At 35.2% G+C, this 15,122-nt stretch overlaps 1 protein-coding gene across 2 annotated transcripts; it reads right to left on the bottom strand.

The window, feature by feature from the left end:
• Positions 1-1,457: 1,457 nt before the first annotated feature.
• On the bottom strand, positions 1,458-15,122 carry UBXN6_1 (UBX domain-containing protein 6). Of its 2 annotated transcripts, XM_051214172.1 has the most exons (7): positions 15,068-15,120; positions 14,777-15,034; positions 12,615-12,710; positions 8,267-8,622; positions 6,688-6,933; positions 5,173-5,400; positions 1,458-3,114 (listed from the first exon to the last, which is right to left on the bottom strand). In XM_051214172.1, exons 2-7 carry the CDS (start codon positions 15,003-15,005, stop codon positions 2,821-2,823), a joined length of 1,449 nt encoding a protein of 482 aa, XP_051073539.1. In that variant the 5' UTR covers positions 15,006-15,034; positions 15,068-15,120; the 3' UTR covers positions 1,458-2,820. The 2 variants fall into 2 exon arrangements, with proteins under 2 accessions (XP_051073539.1, XP_051073538.1); XM_051214171.1 differs by having other exon boundaries at positions 1,458-14,518; positions 14,571-15,034; positions 15,068-15,122.

Below are 15,122 nucleotides of genomic sequence, written 5' to 3'. Positions count from 1 at the left end.
AGTTAATCTGAAGCGAGGAAGGGCAGCTGGTCCAGATGGATTGGCTCCAGAGGTCTTTAAGGATGGTGGTCCAATTTTAGCGATTAGGTTGACTAATATTTTAGCTAAGATCTGGGAATTAGACTTTATCCCATCTGACTGGTCGCAATCACTTATCGTCCCAATATATAAGAAAGGGTCAAAATCATCCTGTGACAACCACAGAGGGATTAGTTTAACAAACATAGTATCTAAAATACTGGCCTCGATAATTATCAAACGCCTAACTAAGACTCGTGAACTACAAACTCGAGAGAACCAAGCTAGCTTTAGACCTGGTCGTGGCTGCATCGACCACATATTCACCATTCATCAGGTTCTAGAACACAGGCATACTTATCGGCGTCCGACGATGGTGGTCTTTCTTGACTTAAAAGCAGCATTTGACTCTGTAGACCGCGAGATTCTGTGGCAGTGTCTTTCATTGAAAGGCGTACCTCAGAAGTACATAAACCTTGTGAAGGCTCTTTACTCGAACACTACTAGTCGAGTCAGGGCTTATGGCGAACTGTCATCTACTTTTGCAACCTCAAGTGGTGTCCGTCAAGGCTGCCCACTTTCCCCATTTTTGTTTAACTTCATCATAGACCTATTGATGGAAATAACACTCTCGTCGACTGAATTCTCGGGTATTGATCTCCTTCCAGGTCCACTTATCGACTTAGAATACGCAGACAACATAATCCTGTTTGGTGAAGACGCTGATAGAATGCAGAGTCTTCTGGTAGCACTAAGCAACAATGCCAGAATGTTTGGGATGCGCTTCTCTCCCCCTAAATGCAAATTGTTGCTTCAGGACTGGTCTGCGTCAACACCTGAACTAAGGATAGGGAGTGAAGTGGTCGAACGCGTTGACAACTTCACTTATCTTGGAAGTCTGATCAGCCCTAATGAGTTGGTGTCTGACGAAATCTCAGCACGGATTCGAAAAGCTCGTTTGGCTTTTGCCAACTTACATCACCTTTGGCGGAGGCGAGATATCCGTCTATCAATAAAAGGACGAGTATACTGCGCGGCAGTTCGTTCTGTTTTAATTTACGGCAGCGAGACATGGCCCTTAAGAGTAGAAGACACCCGTAAGCTACTAGTATTTGACCACAGATGCCTTAGAAATATTGCTGGGATCACCGGGTAAGTAATAGTGAGGTTAGACACAGGGTATTAGGAAATGATGGTAAATCAGTTGATGAGGTTATGAATCTTCATCGACTGAGATGGTTGAGCCACGTATTACGCATGCCTGAACACCGATTACCACGACGTGCAATGCTAACCGGTGTAGGGGATGGTTGGAAGAAAGTTAGGGGCGGCCAAACCAAAACGTGGCATCAGTGCCTGAAGTCACTAACTTCTAGTCTGAGCCATGTTGGTAGATGCAGACTACTTGGTTGGGGTCCGCGTGACAATCGTAACCAATGGTTGGAGACTCTTGGTGACATGGCTCAGAATCGATCACAATGGCGTCGGTGTATACACTCCCTGTCTTCCCTTAAACTAAGAGATTAAAATCACTTCATATCTTTCTTTCTACGAACTAATTCTTTCTTCCTATACTATATCCTTATTGCAATCTTTCTCCTATATATTACCATCTTTGACCTAACCACTCCTATGAATCCGCTATTCATCTTGCTATGCTTATGAGGTATGGCAACCTGGACCGATGCACATATGTGCCTGGTCCTACGTTGTAGCTGACTGACTGACCACTGGTAACGGCTTCCCACTAGAACTGAGGAATCCCACACTAGGACGGAACGGCCGTCCAGTGCTTCCAGGTTTTCAATGGTGGTCTAGCTTTAACTGACTCATGATTTCAATCTGTGAAAATTTCTAAAAATCTCCACAAACCCCTTCTGATAATTATGTATTTGCCAAAACTGTGTTTCCTAATTTTGCGGAAATGACCGTTTAGAAGGTTCGAAGTATGCATCATCATTAGTGAGTATCAGTAAGCAATAATAATTTGAATGAAATGGCTCAAAATTGTTTGCAATAGTGCAGGTGCATCCATTCTTTGTCTTCCCCAAATCCAAAGCTTTTGAATTCATCATAATTTTTCTGGCTTTAATTCCACTAACTTATACTTTCTTGAATCGTACCTTCGATGCCTAATATTTTGTACTACCACCTCTACTACTCTGGGATTTGGATTAATTTCATCTCCGTGCTAAAGAGGTCTGGCAAATCGAGCCGATGTAAACACGTACCAGGTTCTACGTTGTGACTGACTGAAACAATAGTAACGGCATGATATATACACTGCTTGGAATTAAAAATGAACATCAATATCAATTCAAATGATCCTTAAAAAGAAGATATTTCAAGACAATTATTTCCCTTATGATGTTAGTGAGATGAGAATCATATCTTACATTCTATTGAATGGGACTGATTCATCGTCATACAGACACATGAAAAAGTTTAAGATAATCTTGAAGTAATAATGAATGAACAAACAATTACATAAATCCTCACACAAACCAAATGCCTAGTTGGGTATAGGAAGAAGTTTTCAATAAAAAATAGTAAACTTTTTGATGGATGAATATCACAGTTTAAACAGGTGATATATATATATATATATATATATATATATATATATATATATATATATATGCATATTTCGTAAAGTTTTTGTAAGTCCCTGAATAAGTAGTTGACAACACAATGTGAAATAGCAAAAACAAGGAGCATTTAAATAATTATTCTCTCTCTTGTATAAAGTAGTAAGCAGATGTGGAATAAAGAAGCAGAAGGAATATAAATGACGAAAATACTCTAAATGTCTTCAACCGATTGATTTAAATCAAAGCGTAAAACGCTAGTCCCAGATGCTTCTTGTTGTATACGATCAATGAAAGTCAAATTGATTAAACTGGAAGGTGCTAAACCTACTTCGCTTAAACTAAGATTATCATCGGTTAATTCAACAGGCACCGTCGGAGGCGCATTCGTAAGTGTGGCTGTTTGAATGCTTGGTGGGGCATATAATCGAAATAAATAAGGCTTAGCTAAACATTCAGAAATCCATTGTCGAACAGTTGAAAGTTTATCCATAGCATAAAATGTACCCTGAAAAGTAACAGAACAAGAATTCTTATTAACCATGTGTAAAATGTTAGCACGGTGAATAATATAAAATGAATAAAACTTGGATTAATTTTGATTTGGTTATTTATTCTCTGAAGGAGTGGCTTACACTAAGTCACAAAGCGTCAGAAAATTCAATTTGTCTACGCATTGGGATATTACAAATATATTGATTAATTTATTTATAACAATCTACCCAATGCTCAATTTATTCGAAATTATCAAGCCAAACCTTGGTAATGATACCTACAATATAAAATGGTTTTTTACATAATGATGTATCACTGGAAATTCAGTGCATAACTATGTGAAGAATGTGAAAAGTTCGAAAGAAATCCAGTGATTGATTGAAAATTTGTTGACCGATATAATCAATCACGATCGTGACCGACGTCTTATCTTTGAGCTTGCGAAAACGACTTTATTGTTTTGTAGGTGGGTGACTATGATAACTATCATTATAGACTAATGTTGCGACACACCTGCCCCTCTCCAACTGAATTAATAATAACAACCTTTAGTGTTTAGCGTCCCTCTTACTTAAACCCTACTGTTCTACAAAATCCTTATAAATTTCCTTGGTTTTCAACAAGCTGAATATTGTCTAGAAAATTCAGGTCAAAGAAATTCTCTGATGACCGTCCAACAAAACTGTCAGTGTGTAAAGTACGAGTAATTAATAAGAACATTGGTGAAGTATAATTTATCTGAGATAAATAAGACCAGCCAATCATAAACAACACACGGTGGACGTAGAACACATCAATCGGTTCACTATTGTCACGCTTCATATCAACCCAACAACAGGATTAAAACACGAAGTAGCATTGTGGTGTGTGCTGCTTATATTGGTATAAGTAGTATATGACGCGAGTTATAAAAAGTAATGTCCGGCAGCAGAAGATGGGGGAAGATCAAGAAAGGAAGAGCGGGAACACAATGCAATTTGTAAGGAAACGCATGAACAATGAAATGTGAGACAATGGATTGATGTTTACAACAGGAACAGTCCAGGTTGATATGATGGATTGATATTTTGCAAATTAACGACTTGCTATATGGTTTTTCTATTTTACCGAGTAACTCTGTAATTTAGCGCTAAATACATTCGGTTGTCCCCACTCGTGTTCTTGTTCACTACGGTATAGTAATACAGTTCAAAAAGAACGAGTGAAACAAGGAAATGAAAGAAAAATTAAAATAACACCTGAAGACTTCAGGGAAACAAAAAGTGTATGCACCTGCATCATTGTAAAGATATCCAACTCTGGAGACCAATTACTTCGTAGATCCCAACCACAAAATTTCCACTGTCCAATATACACAGTCTCATATTTTGTAGTTTCATGACTTGATAATGCATTTCAGTCTTGCCAATCCATAGCTTTTTTCAATCTACTTTTTATGATGGTTAACACAACAAATAGGCTTACATGTCAACATGAACATGAGTAAAACATTCTCCAACTACCTATACCGATGAATGCTCACAGCCTAGGCAAACGGTTTCACATTCTTATCTACTAAGATAAAACTGACTTTGGGATTGCTTACTGAGTGGTAACACCACGCTTTGTTGTGCTTTGAAGAGACCTACTATTAAATACCAGAAACTTTCGTATATCTTCAAAGCAATATTCGATAACCTCAAAGTAGCAAAAAGTAAACTTTTAACTCATATGATAGACAGATGCACTGCTGACTATGAATTAAATTATTCTATAAGTGAACAGTCAGTTCTCAATTCAAACAATTTGAAATGATTCAGTTGCCAAACATCGACAATAAGTGATAAACGAACCATATGGTTTTTATGGATGTATTAGATATGGTTATTTACCATAATTGACATTTCATGTTTTCTTTTCTGCACTATGCACAAATCAGAGATCTACAGATTGTTTAAGATGAAGCATGAAAATTAGTACATTACGTTTAAAGACTGTGGATAAAATGTTTTTAGGGAAACGACTGTAACATGTAACGTTAACTATAACTGACTAAATAAACACAATTCAGTAAAAAAGGAGAAGCACAAACCTGAAGAAGAAGGTTATCCGGGAACCGAACACGAATAACAGCGTAACGAAACGATTTCATATGTTGCGTTTTTAATCGTTCTCTCATGGCTTTAGTAAGTAACATACGACCTTCTTCTATAATTCGATGTTGATGATCGTAACATTTACGAAATTCTTCTTTTGTTAGGGAGAAAAACTCATCAGGAAGATGATCACGCGGAATACACGTCAGAGTACGACCAGTAGCCTGGTAATAAGTTACAAATAAATTCATTAAAATAGTCATATCCGATAATACTAGCCAATTCTAGGGATAATTAAACCATTCTTGTAAAAAGTCAATCTCCCATATTCTTATCGTATGTTGTGTTAAGTAACCATCAGAGTGTTGACGACTTGGAATTTCATTAGGTCTTCTGACTGTCGTATTAATCTCGTATCAGTAATAGAATAGGCACTCAGTCTATATGCTCTAATCAATGTAGGGTTTATAAGGGATTGAGGCCAGTGCATCAGATTTAAAACATAGAGTAATACAGTTGAATGTGTAACTGTTGGGGTGATCCAGAAAACTTCTCACAAAAGACAAGAAAGGTTCAGGAAACACTAAGAAGCATTTTATCCAATCAGCGTTCAGTTGAAGTTTAGCCAGAAACACCAGGAAAGTGAAAAGCCACATGTAGAGTTTCTGATTGGCTGATTACTATACTGCTACTATGTTTAGTAGCGTTCCAGAATTTTCGGGAAATCCAAGGACATCTAAAATACTATAAAAACCCTATATTTTCTGTAATAAAACGAACCTTCGGAGTAAAGTACTCGTATATTTTGCGTCTTTTCTCTTGTGTTCAGGTCGCTGTATAGTTCTAGCTTGAGGGTTGCGAGAATAGTTTAGGAACCGAATATAGCGTTCAAATAGCAAGACTTATCAGTAACTTCTAGTCTTTCCAATGAAGAATTAATAATTGGAAAGATAATTAGGTAGAGAATCATAAGTTTTGTAAACTTGACGATACGCGATAATAATTAGGTGGTTGATTACGTCATGTGTTAATAACATAATGAATCCGATTGAAATAATACAGATTGACATGAATGAGTATAACAAACCAACAATAGCATCAGATCCACCTAGATAGCCATAGGTAGTTAACTAGTAAAGAAGAACATGTATTTTGCGTGCTATTTTTATTTGGTTGTAATAGTGAAGCTAGAAACATTGAAATGAATTAAATTTAGTTTATTAGTAGTGTACTAATGTTTGGATCACTAGTTTTTCAATCAATAAGTCAGGTTCTTACACCTACTTTTCCTATTTCAGGTTTACCCAGCTGGTTAGTGTACCACTAGTAGGTGTCACGTAAACGATGTAGCTCAAAGCTGAATACATTAATATGTACTTGCTAAGTGAATTACAGAATATGAACAAGTTGGTTAAATTCAGTCAAATGAAAGCACTAGATCATGAAAGGGTATTAAACCAGAGTTTATGATGTATACCCAAACATATAGAAAAAATTGAACTACAACTCACTCGATACACTTTGGTATTACGATATAATTCAGGTAGAATAGGATCAGCTGTGGTAAATAGATTCAACAGTTTTTCTAAATGCTCTCTTTTGTTAGCATCTTCTTCTGATATTACATAGAAAGCCTCCTTGTACTCTTCAACTGCATCCTCGTTATTCCCCACGGTTGGTTTTTCATCATCACCTTCAACTTGTTGTTGCCCACTAGGACGTGTGGCAGGTAACATCATCTTTTTAAAATTACATAACTGTATTTTGATTTATATAAGAAAAAATTATTTATAGAAAGAGAAATAAACATTCAGTAATGCATGAATAAAATAATCATCAGTAGAACAATATTAGGAAGATATATCTATAAATTTAATGAGGAATAGTGTGACAACTAACAAGACAGTTTTATAAACATGTTTCTGGTTATAGCTTTATCTAGAACAGTAAAATTCAAAGTCACAATTTTTTGTGTATAATTTCCTTTATTTATTTACTTTATTTGTTTGAGCACATAAATATTGGTACAAAGGAGCACCGAATATATATGCACCACACAAGTCACTTGATTTGTGTATGAGCTGTGATACTGCCCTGGTGCTCAGACCGAAGCAGGTGGCTTTCTTAGATGCCACACCTGTAACCTTCAACCTAAAGGTCTGATTCACAAAACAGTGGAGCAACGTGAGGAGATGCAGTACCATGGTAGCCAGTGACCAATAATTGATTCGTATGTCATTTTCCCCCTCAAAATCATGAAGCCCATGTACATCATTGGTTTGGAATCAGGGTTCTCCAACTCACCTAGGTGGACTCTCCGTGTTCACCAACCGGTTAAAACACCGGACATTCGCTTTTCGTTCTCTCAATTTTGTAAACGACACCCGCGCCGCAAGAAGGCAGTGAGTAGGACTTTCGTGGCAGTGGTTGTGTGCACGTGGCCATGTGAGAGAATTTCGAGAGAAAGAGCTGACTCTCCCCACTCTTGGCCGTACCAGGGCATTTGTGGAAGGATAATGCATAGAATAATTTGAATGATGCAATGTAACAACATATACTGAATTATTACAGACATTTTATATGAACTTATGACAAGAAAAATAGATCGAATCGGCTCGCTTATAAAGCGAAAAATTTTAAATTAGTCGATATAGCATCGAAATTTCGGATGAAACGCTGAGTTTATTGCTTAGAAAGTTTTACTTCTATTCAATATATTATAGGTTCAAATCGTTTTGCACTTAGCTTAGTGGCTCAAAATGAAGTACAAAAACCCAGGGACTTAGTAAGCAAGTTACTGACATCATTCTTCAAAGGTATTTTAACTCTAAATAGCACTTAGATTTCATACCCAAAACAACATAGAATTCTAGAATGCAATCCTTTCAAACGATTACATAAGCAAGTTACTGACATCATTCTTCAAAGGTATTTTAACTCTAAATAGCACTTAGATTTCATACCCAAAACAACATAGAATTCTAGAATGCAATCCTTTCAAACGATTACATAATCAAACCATTGCAAAATAGTTATCAAAAGCATTATAAAATAAAAACAATAATTGTATATACAAAAATAATCAATTACTGTGAGAAAAGATTCAAATCCATCGATAGACAAAAGATCTTGTATCAATTTATTTGATGCACGCAGACGTCGATAAACTGGATTTTCTGGTGCACTAATTAAATTTTGTAAAATTCTAACGATATTCTGTTTACGATTCTGTTTAATTTCACTAAGAGACGGCAATTCTGACAATGGGATGTTTGAAGATGATGGAAGTTTACTTTTCTCTATTCCTCTGATAACCATTAACACTATGGCTTCATTAGTATTACAAACAGAACCAGATAAGAGATAATTTTGGATAGCTTGTTCAATCTCATCCCGACTTCCAACCACTGTATCACCAAAAAGATTAGGGCACCAAAATAAAAGCTCTGAAATGAATAAGCCATAATAAATAACATAACTCAGTAATGAAGTGCAATTACACAAAGAAGAAGGAATACACAGAATCAAGTATTATCCAGTGACATAATTCAATAGTGGTAAATACAGGTACTATAAAAATTAATATGTCTATGAGAAGATCGATGGCTGGATCGTAAAGGTATTTTCCGCATCATCGCGTCACGGATAGTGAGAACAATAACAATATTTGGTAGTAGTGCAAAAAATAAAATAAAAAACTTAATTCATTCATTAGGTACTTGGGTATGAGCTAAAGTAGTGTAAGGGTTAATGATACTATTCAGACGCCCAAACTAAAGTAGGTGGAGAGGAGTTTAAACCTGGGACTGTGGTTGAAAATCAAACCTCCTAACCAATAAGCCACTACTCCATAGTTTCAGACAAATGACAATCCCAAATCTTTTAAAATATACGCAAATGTGGGTGTTTAAGTTGCTCGGAATTTTTTTTAGATTTCATTAGATATCATGGAAAAACAAAATATCTATATTGTTACTGTACTATTGGGCGTACAGTGACAATTGACAGCTCGGTAATATACAAACTTTGTCAGAATTCTGCCATATGTTTAATTTTTAAATTGTATCCTACTGAACTAGTTCTGAGCTCACTAAAATTAATAATATGACAAACATTTAGACAATTATACAAAGCTGCCAAATTAGGTTATTTGCTTTCATTTCTAAAGTTTTATTATGCATCATGATATCGAAAGACTACTTTCCAAAGAAAACGATTTCGTGCAAACATAACGGACAACAAATAAATGAAATAATCTACAGATATTATGGTAAAACTACTTCGTGTATAAGTTCCTTTGATAGGTAAATGATTCTCCATTTGATCTCAGCTCATAAAAACAATTATTTGCAAAGTAGACATAATTCTCAAAACAACACAGTATGCGCACTAATTATTTGTCCGAGATGAATTTCTCCTCGTTTTAGTAGAGATTCATCAACTTTGAAATTAACCAAGTTAAGAATAATATAGAGACTTAAAGGGGATACAGAACAATTATGTTACATCACGAATAGACTGAAATCAGGAAATACAAATCGTTACAAAAATCAACAATGGGTTTGACACAAGCCTTGAAAAACTTGAGTTCGACCCTTGGTGCGACTGATTGTAGGTGCAAGTTACTAAACGGTGTCCAAGATGAAACGACACTTTAGTGTTTTCTTCATTTTAAGTGGGTTATTCAACTGACTTCAAATCATAAGGAAAAATATCCTCAAAAAAATGACAAAAGTTCTTACTTAAGAGTCTGTATTTCTTTAGTGTTATTTAATCATTAAACCGCTGTTACTACGATTATTTGTTGAACAAATACAATTAGAATTTACCTTAACTTGACAGTAGATTACGTAAATTAACATCAAATCGCTCACACGACAAATTACTTTAAGCAATCAATACAAAAAATTCTAACGTGATAATCTAATCAATAAACTACCCCCACCATAGATACCCAATAATTTTAATGATAACTTATTGATTTTTTTCATAGGGTTTGATAGAAAATGAACAATAATATGATAAGTAGAATACAATGTAAATAAATGTGTTAAAATCTTAATGAAGTGTTTTGAACTGATGTTATATGGTTTCATGATGAGAGAAGTACTAGATTACAGATAATATAAATTTGTATAGAATCAGACTAGGAAAATTGCAAATGGATAACTAACTGATTGTTAAAACACAAAGAGTGGATAAACCGATATTGAAAAGGCAAACATAAGTTTGTGTCCTACATTCACACTAATATGGTATTCAGAATAATGCTTTAATTATGAATGAGTCGGTAATACTAATACTACTACTAATAATAATAATATCATTGTTATTAGTGCCAGTAGTAGTAACAAGGGCAACAATATAAAGGATTATTTACTAAGCCCTTGCTCATACTTATTGTAAACCGGTCACATGAGATGAGCAAAATTACGTTTAAACGTATAACTTGATGACTAAGAACTAAAAAAATACAAACTACTAAGATAGAGCTACATATCTGCGTACGGAATGGTTCCTGGAAATCTTACTAGTTGAACATTAGATTTAGACCACCTGCAATACACATATTTATCATTTATCCAAACAAAAACCAAAGCATAAATCGAAAAATTCCTAGTACATGTGTACAAAAAATGCAAGTTAGACATAGAAAGATATAGCAGAGGATTGGTGGACATAACTGGTCGACAAAGTTCTCTATTCAAACCTTAATGATACCAGATCAAAAACGAATAGAATGACGTCTCAGTTAAATACAAAGCTTTCTTAGTGCAGAAAGTAAAAATATATTTGAATCTTGATTCAGCAGAATAGATAATATTAGGGTAAAACATACTGCTATGGGAGAAGTTAAGGTTTGATTACTTTAAAAAAACTTGGTTCCAATAGGCATCAAAAATACAAGAATCATATTTTACCAAAATATCCCTCCTTGAACTAAGCTTTGGTGAGACTATCGAAATTTTTGACGAACAGTCATATTCATCCCATATTCACCATAATTATCTCCAACTAACGAAGAAAGCAGATGAAGACTATCTTACATACGCTTGGAAAGTTAATTTACTAGTCGAGCACTATCTAATGATCATTTTAAATGTTTATCACTTGTTTCCGGACTACAGTCATCTGCCGATGCTGATTTTTGTACGCCATTGCTATTTCCCAATGAAAAAGATAATGACATGACGCTGCAAACATTTACTACAGAATACTAACGTCTGGTAAATCTAAAACATAATACCATGAAAGTGGAAATTAAAGGTGGGGTATATTGTTTATTTTGTTGGAATTTGCTTTTTTTAATCCAGATTAGGACTGGCCTGGGAATAGGTTTTATTCGTTCTATGGGTATTATAATTTTCCCTCAGAATATTGCTTCTGCTGAGCTGACATGGTTTTCAATACAGAATTGAGTGTTTCACGATATGTTACTAGAAATGTTTATATTATTCCCTCCCTTCATTTTTCCCATCTGCCTTGACCAGTGATATCTTAAACTTGTGGAAAAATTTTTCAACCTGAACATTCAAATGTGAGTGGAGCGGAGGAGTCCAAGGAAGGCTTGATGGCACTTAAAGTGGAAGATTAAGAAAATATCGACGATGCGAACTAATATCTGATACCAATATATCAGAAAATTAAAGACAGCTACTTTATCCAACGTGCCCTTCGCCCAAGCGGACTCCATGTAATGAATCTTTAGTCATTAAGAACTATTAGTACCCACTAAGAATTGTTTATCGTGTATGGGACTGGAGGAATGAATATGCACTTTTAACCGAGAATGTGTAGCAAAGCTCGGTCTTCTTTAGTGCATTAGCTGCCTTTGCAATAAAGGTCGACGATGAGATAAAAATGACACTGTTCAGGAGGTAATTGGTAACAGAAAGTTGCAACGACCCTATCATGACATTAAATATCTCAACTGATCTATAAACTAAAAAGTAAACAAGAACTCCGAAGAAGCGGATATAATAACCAAGATAGTCAGAAGTTTAAGCAGAGCTAAATCGAATAAGAATAAACCTATACGAACAATACTAAGATTAGCGCTGCGTCTTAAACCAACAACAATAAAACTTCTTGCGATCGCTGCTTAAAGATTTTTGTTATCAGTTAAATGGCGTCGTTGGTCAAGCGAAGGTCAGTGGTCCAGTGAGCGTTAAACGTACTGAAGACAAAACTAACCAGGTAACTTTTCTAGCTTTTACACAACAATTTCGGCTCAAATTCTAGCAGATAAACTTGTAATTCATTACTGAGTTGCAGTATGATTGACTTAGGTTCACCGTAAATATCTAGATAGAAATAAAAATAGATTCTCGTCCTATTTAGTCAGTAAAGACCTATCGTCCCTCACGCACAAAAAAACAATCATTCCACTTTAACAAAAACGAGCTAAAGTAAGGAAAGTTAGCAGAAAACAGCTTACTTGGAATAAATATGGGTTTTTCAGCATGGATTTCTTTCGCATTTTCTACTTCGACTGATTTGTGTTGTAGATTCCTCTCATTTTGAGTGGAACTTACTATATAAACCATTAAAACATGAAATTTCAAACGATTAAATTTAATTTGACGTTACATACATTAGTGTTTACCATCAAACTAAACATAGTTTATTTGTGGAAGTTATAAAAAATACTGTGATGATATTACACTGTGTATATCTTACTGTCTTATTCATACAGTAGTGTGGTGTGTGCTGCTGATGTCGACAGATATAAGTATTATGCATCATCAATCGAAAGCAAAATGCCTGGAGGCGGACGTTTAAGAAGGTTGAAGAAAAGAGAGCGAGAACAGAGAATGATTGGCGTGGACACGAAGGAACAATTAAATCTCAGATAATTGATTGACATTTTGCAAATGAAGTACTTAGTGTATGGTTCTCAGATTTTACTAAGAGATTCTGTAACTTTATGTTGAAATACATTTGACTGTCCTGTTCTCGTTCACTACAGTAGTATTCCTATTACTTTATACGTTGTCGCAGAAATGACACGTTAAAACTGAGTCGTTTTGTAAAATACTCCCAATAAGTGGAATTGGACTTTTTTAAGCAAATCAATCAGTAAGAAAGTGCCTTTTCAAAACTACATACCAACTTATTAGCTACTTTCGACATGAACCATGGGGTAATGTAATATTAAAAAATTCCCTCACGAATTTTATTTATTACTACTAACAATACAGTTATATCGTGAGTACAGACATCTAGGGACCCATACATAGGGCTCATATGACAATAAAAAAGTTCATTATTTCAGTGATAAAGGTCAACGAACAGGACGTACAACTTTTAGCTAAAAGGGTTAGAAAAAATATATTAATTACGGAATAATGGATTTCCTGTTGCGTGAAAGAATAAACTTTGAAACGTTAGAAATATGAACTGATTATTGAATATTCTAGTGATCTGAATACACTTTAAGCTTGCGAAACTGTAAAACATTCACGAGAGCCCATAAAAACCTAAAGTAGGAAACCCTATCAGTCGACAGTAGTTGACTGAGTAAAGTGATCGGAAAAGTTTGATATCAAGAGGACAAGAACCATTACTAGTCCTTTCTGACATCTGTACGTGTAGTTAGCCGACCTGTTTCGCTAAATCTACTTAGTTTAACCTTGAAAATTTCCGCTTATCAATACGATTAGAATTTTAGGAAAGTTGTTTAAAATGGGTTTTTTATTTTCGTTGGTGAAAACATTGCTGGTCATTGTAGAGGCACTTGATAATGACTGTGAAAGTATGCAAACATCAAGTTCATAAACGTTTTAAGAGAATTTGTTAAAATTACTATTACAGACGCAAAAAACCCCACTGACAACTGTGTTTTAATACCTTGACTCCTGAAATCCTTTATTTGACAAGTAAATTATACTATTTATACATAAATAGCAGAATCAGTTGACCAATACATATTCATCTAGATGACCAACGGTCGTATTTTATCAAGTAGCGATTAAGGACTTCGTTCTATGACTGAATTACTAGAATTTGCACCCTAATTAGTGTAGTAATCATGCAAGGTATACTGAGTTATTTTAACGTGTGTATAGTTGCTAGTGCGACTAGTTCAACTTACGACGAAAGACTTGAGAGAAGCAATTCGGTGCAAGTTTTTAAACAGATTCAATTTTCCATCGCGGTTAAAATATCTACACCGATCACTTTATTTATTTTGGTGGTGAAAAACTATTATTGAGGGAAGATATCTGTGTAGCCATATAACATCCGGTTTAGTGATAAGTATTCGTCACGTTACTTGAACCAACACAAATGAACCAATTTCCTGGAATCACCCATTCCTCCAATCACAATAATTTCTGACGCCTAATCGAGAAAAGCCCAAAACACATAAATAAAACTTTCTCAACATAGTTACTTGTGTCCAAATTAAGGAAAATACAGACGAATTTAAGTGAAATAATGACAAGTTGTGGAAACGAGTTGTTCCAAAGCTGTCTAACGTCCCAACCAAATGTCAAAGGGAAGAACAGTGTTTTAACATACTCAATACATAGCAGCTTAGAAAGACAAAACAAAAGTGTAAGTTTTAGGTGCATGCAACGAAAAAAATTGATAACATACCAGTTTGATTACTAGTACCTCGAGACTCTGTGATGGCTATCCTAGACATAGTGGCTTCCACTGACCTTGAAGAAGGTGGTGTACTTTGACATGATGTCGACTGACGTTTAGCATTAGCAGTAGAAGCAGAATGTTGAACACTGGCATCACCAAGGCGATGACCTTCTCCCAATTTGGCGAACTTTCGGTCTGCATTCTTTTCTTTAAAGAATTTGACTAATTTATCCATTTTATGTCATGTACGAAGCCGTTAAAGATCTATGCTGAATAGACCCAACAACATGAATTTACAGGAAGAGAAAAGAGGTCGTAAGTGTAACGCGGAACTCATCTCACGCTCCACAAG

This window comes from Schistosoma haematobium, chromosome 1 (assembly GCF_000699445.3).
Source record: "Schistosoma haematobium chromosome 1, whole genome shotgun sequence".
NCBI lineage: Eukaryota > Metazoa > Platyhelminthes > Trematoda > Strigeidida > Schistosomatidae > Schistosoma > Schistosoma haematobium.
Note: the sequence above shows the minus strand (reverse complement) of the source record. Positions and strands in the feature narration are given on the sequence as shown.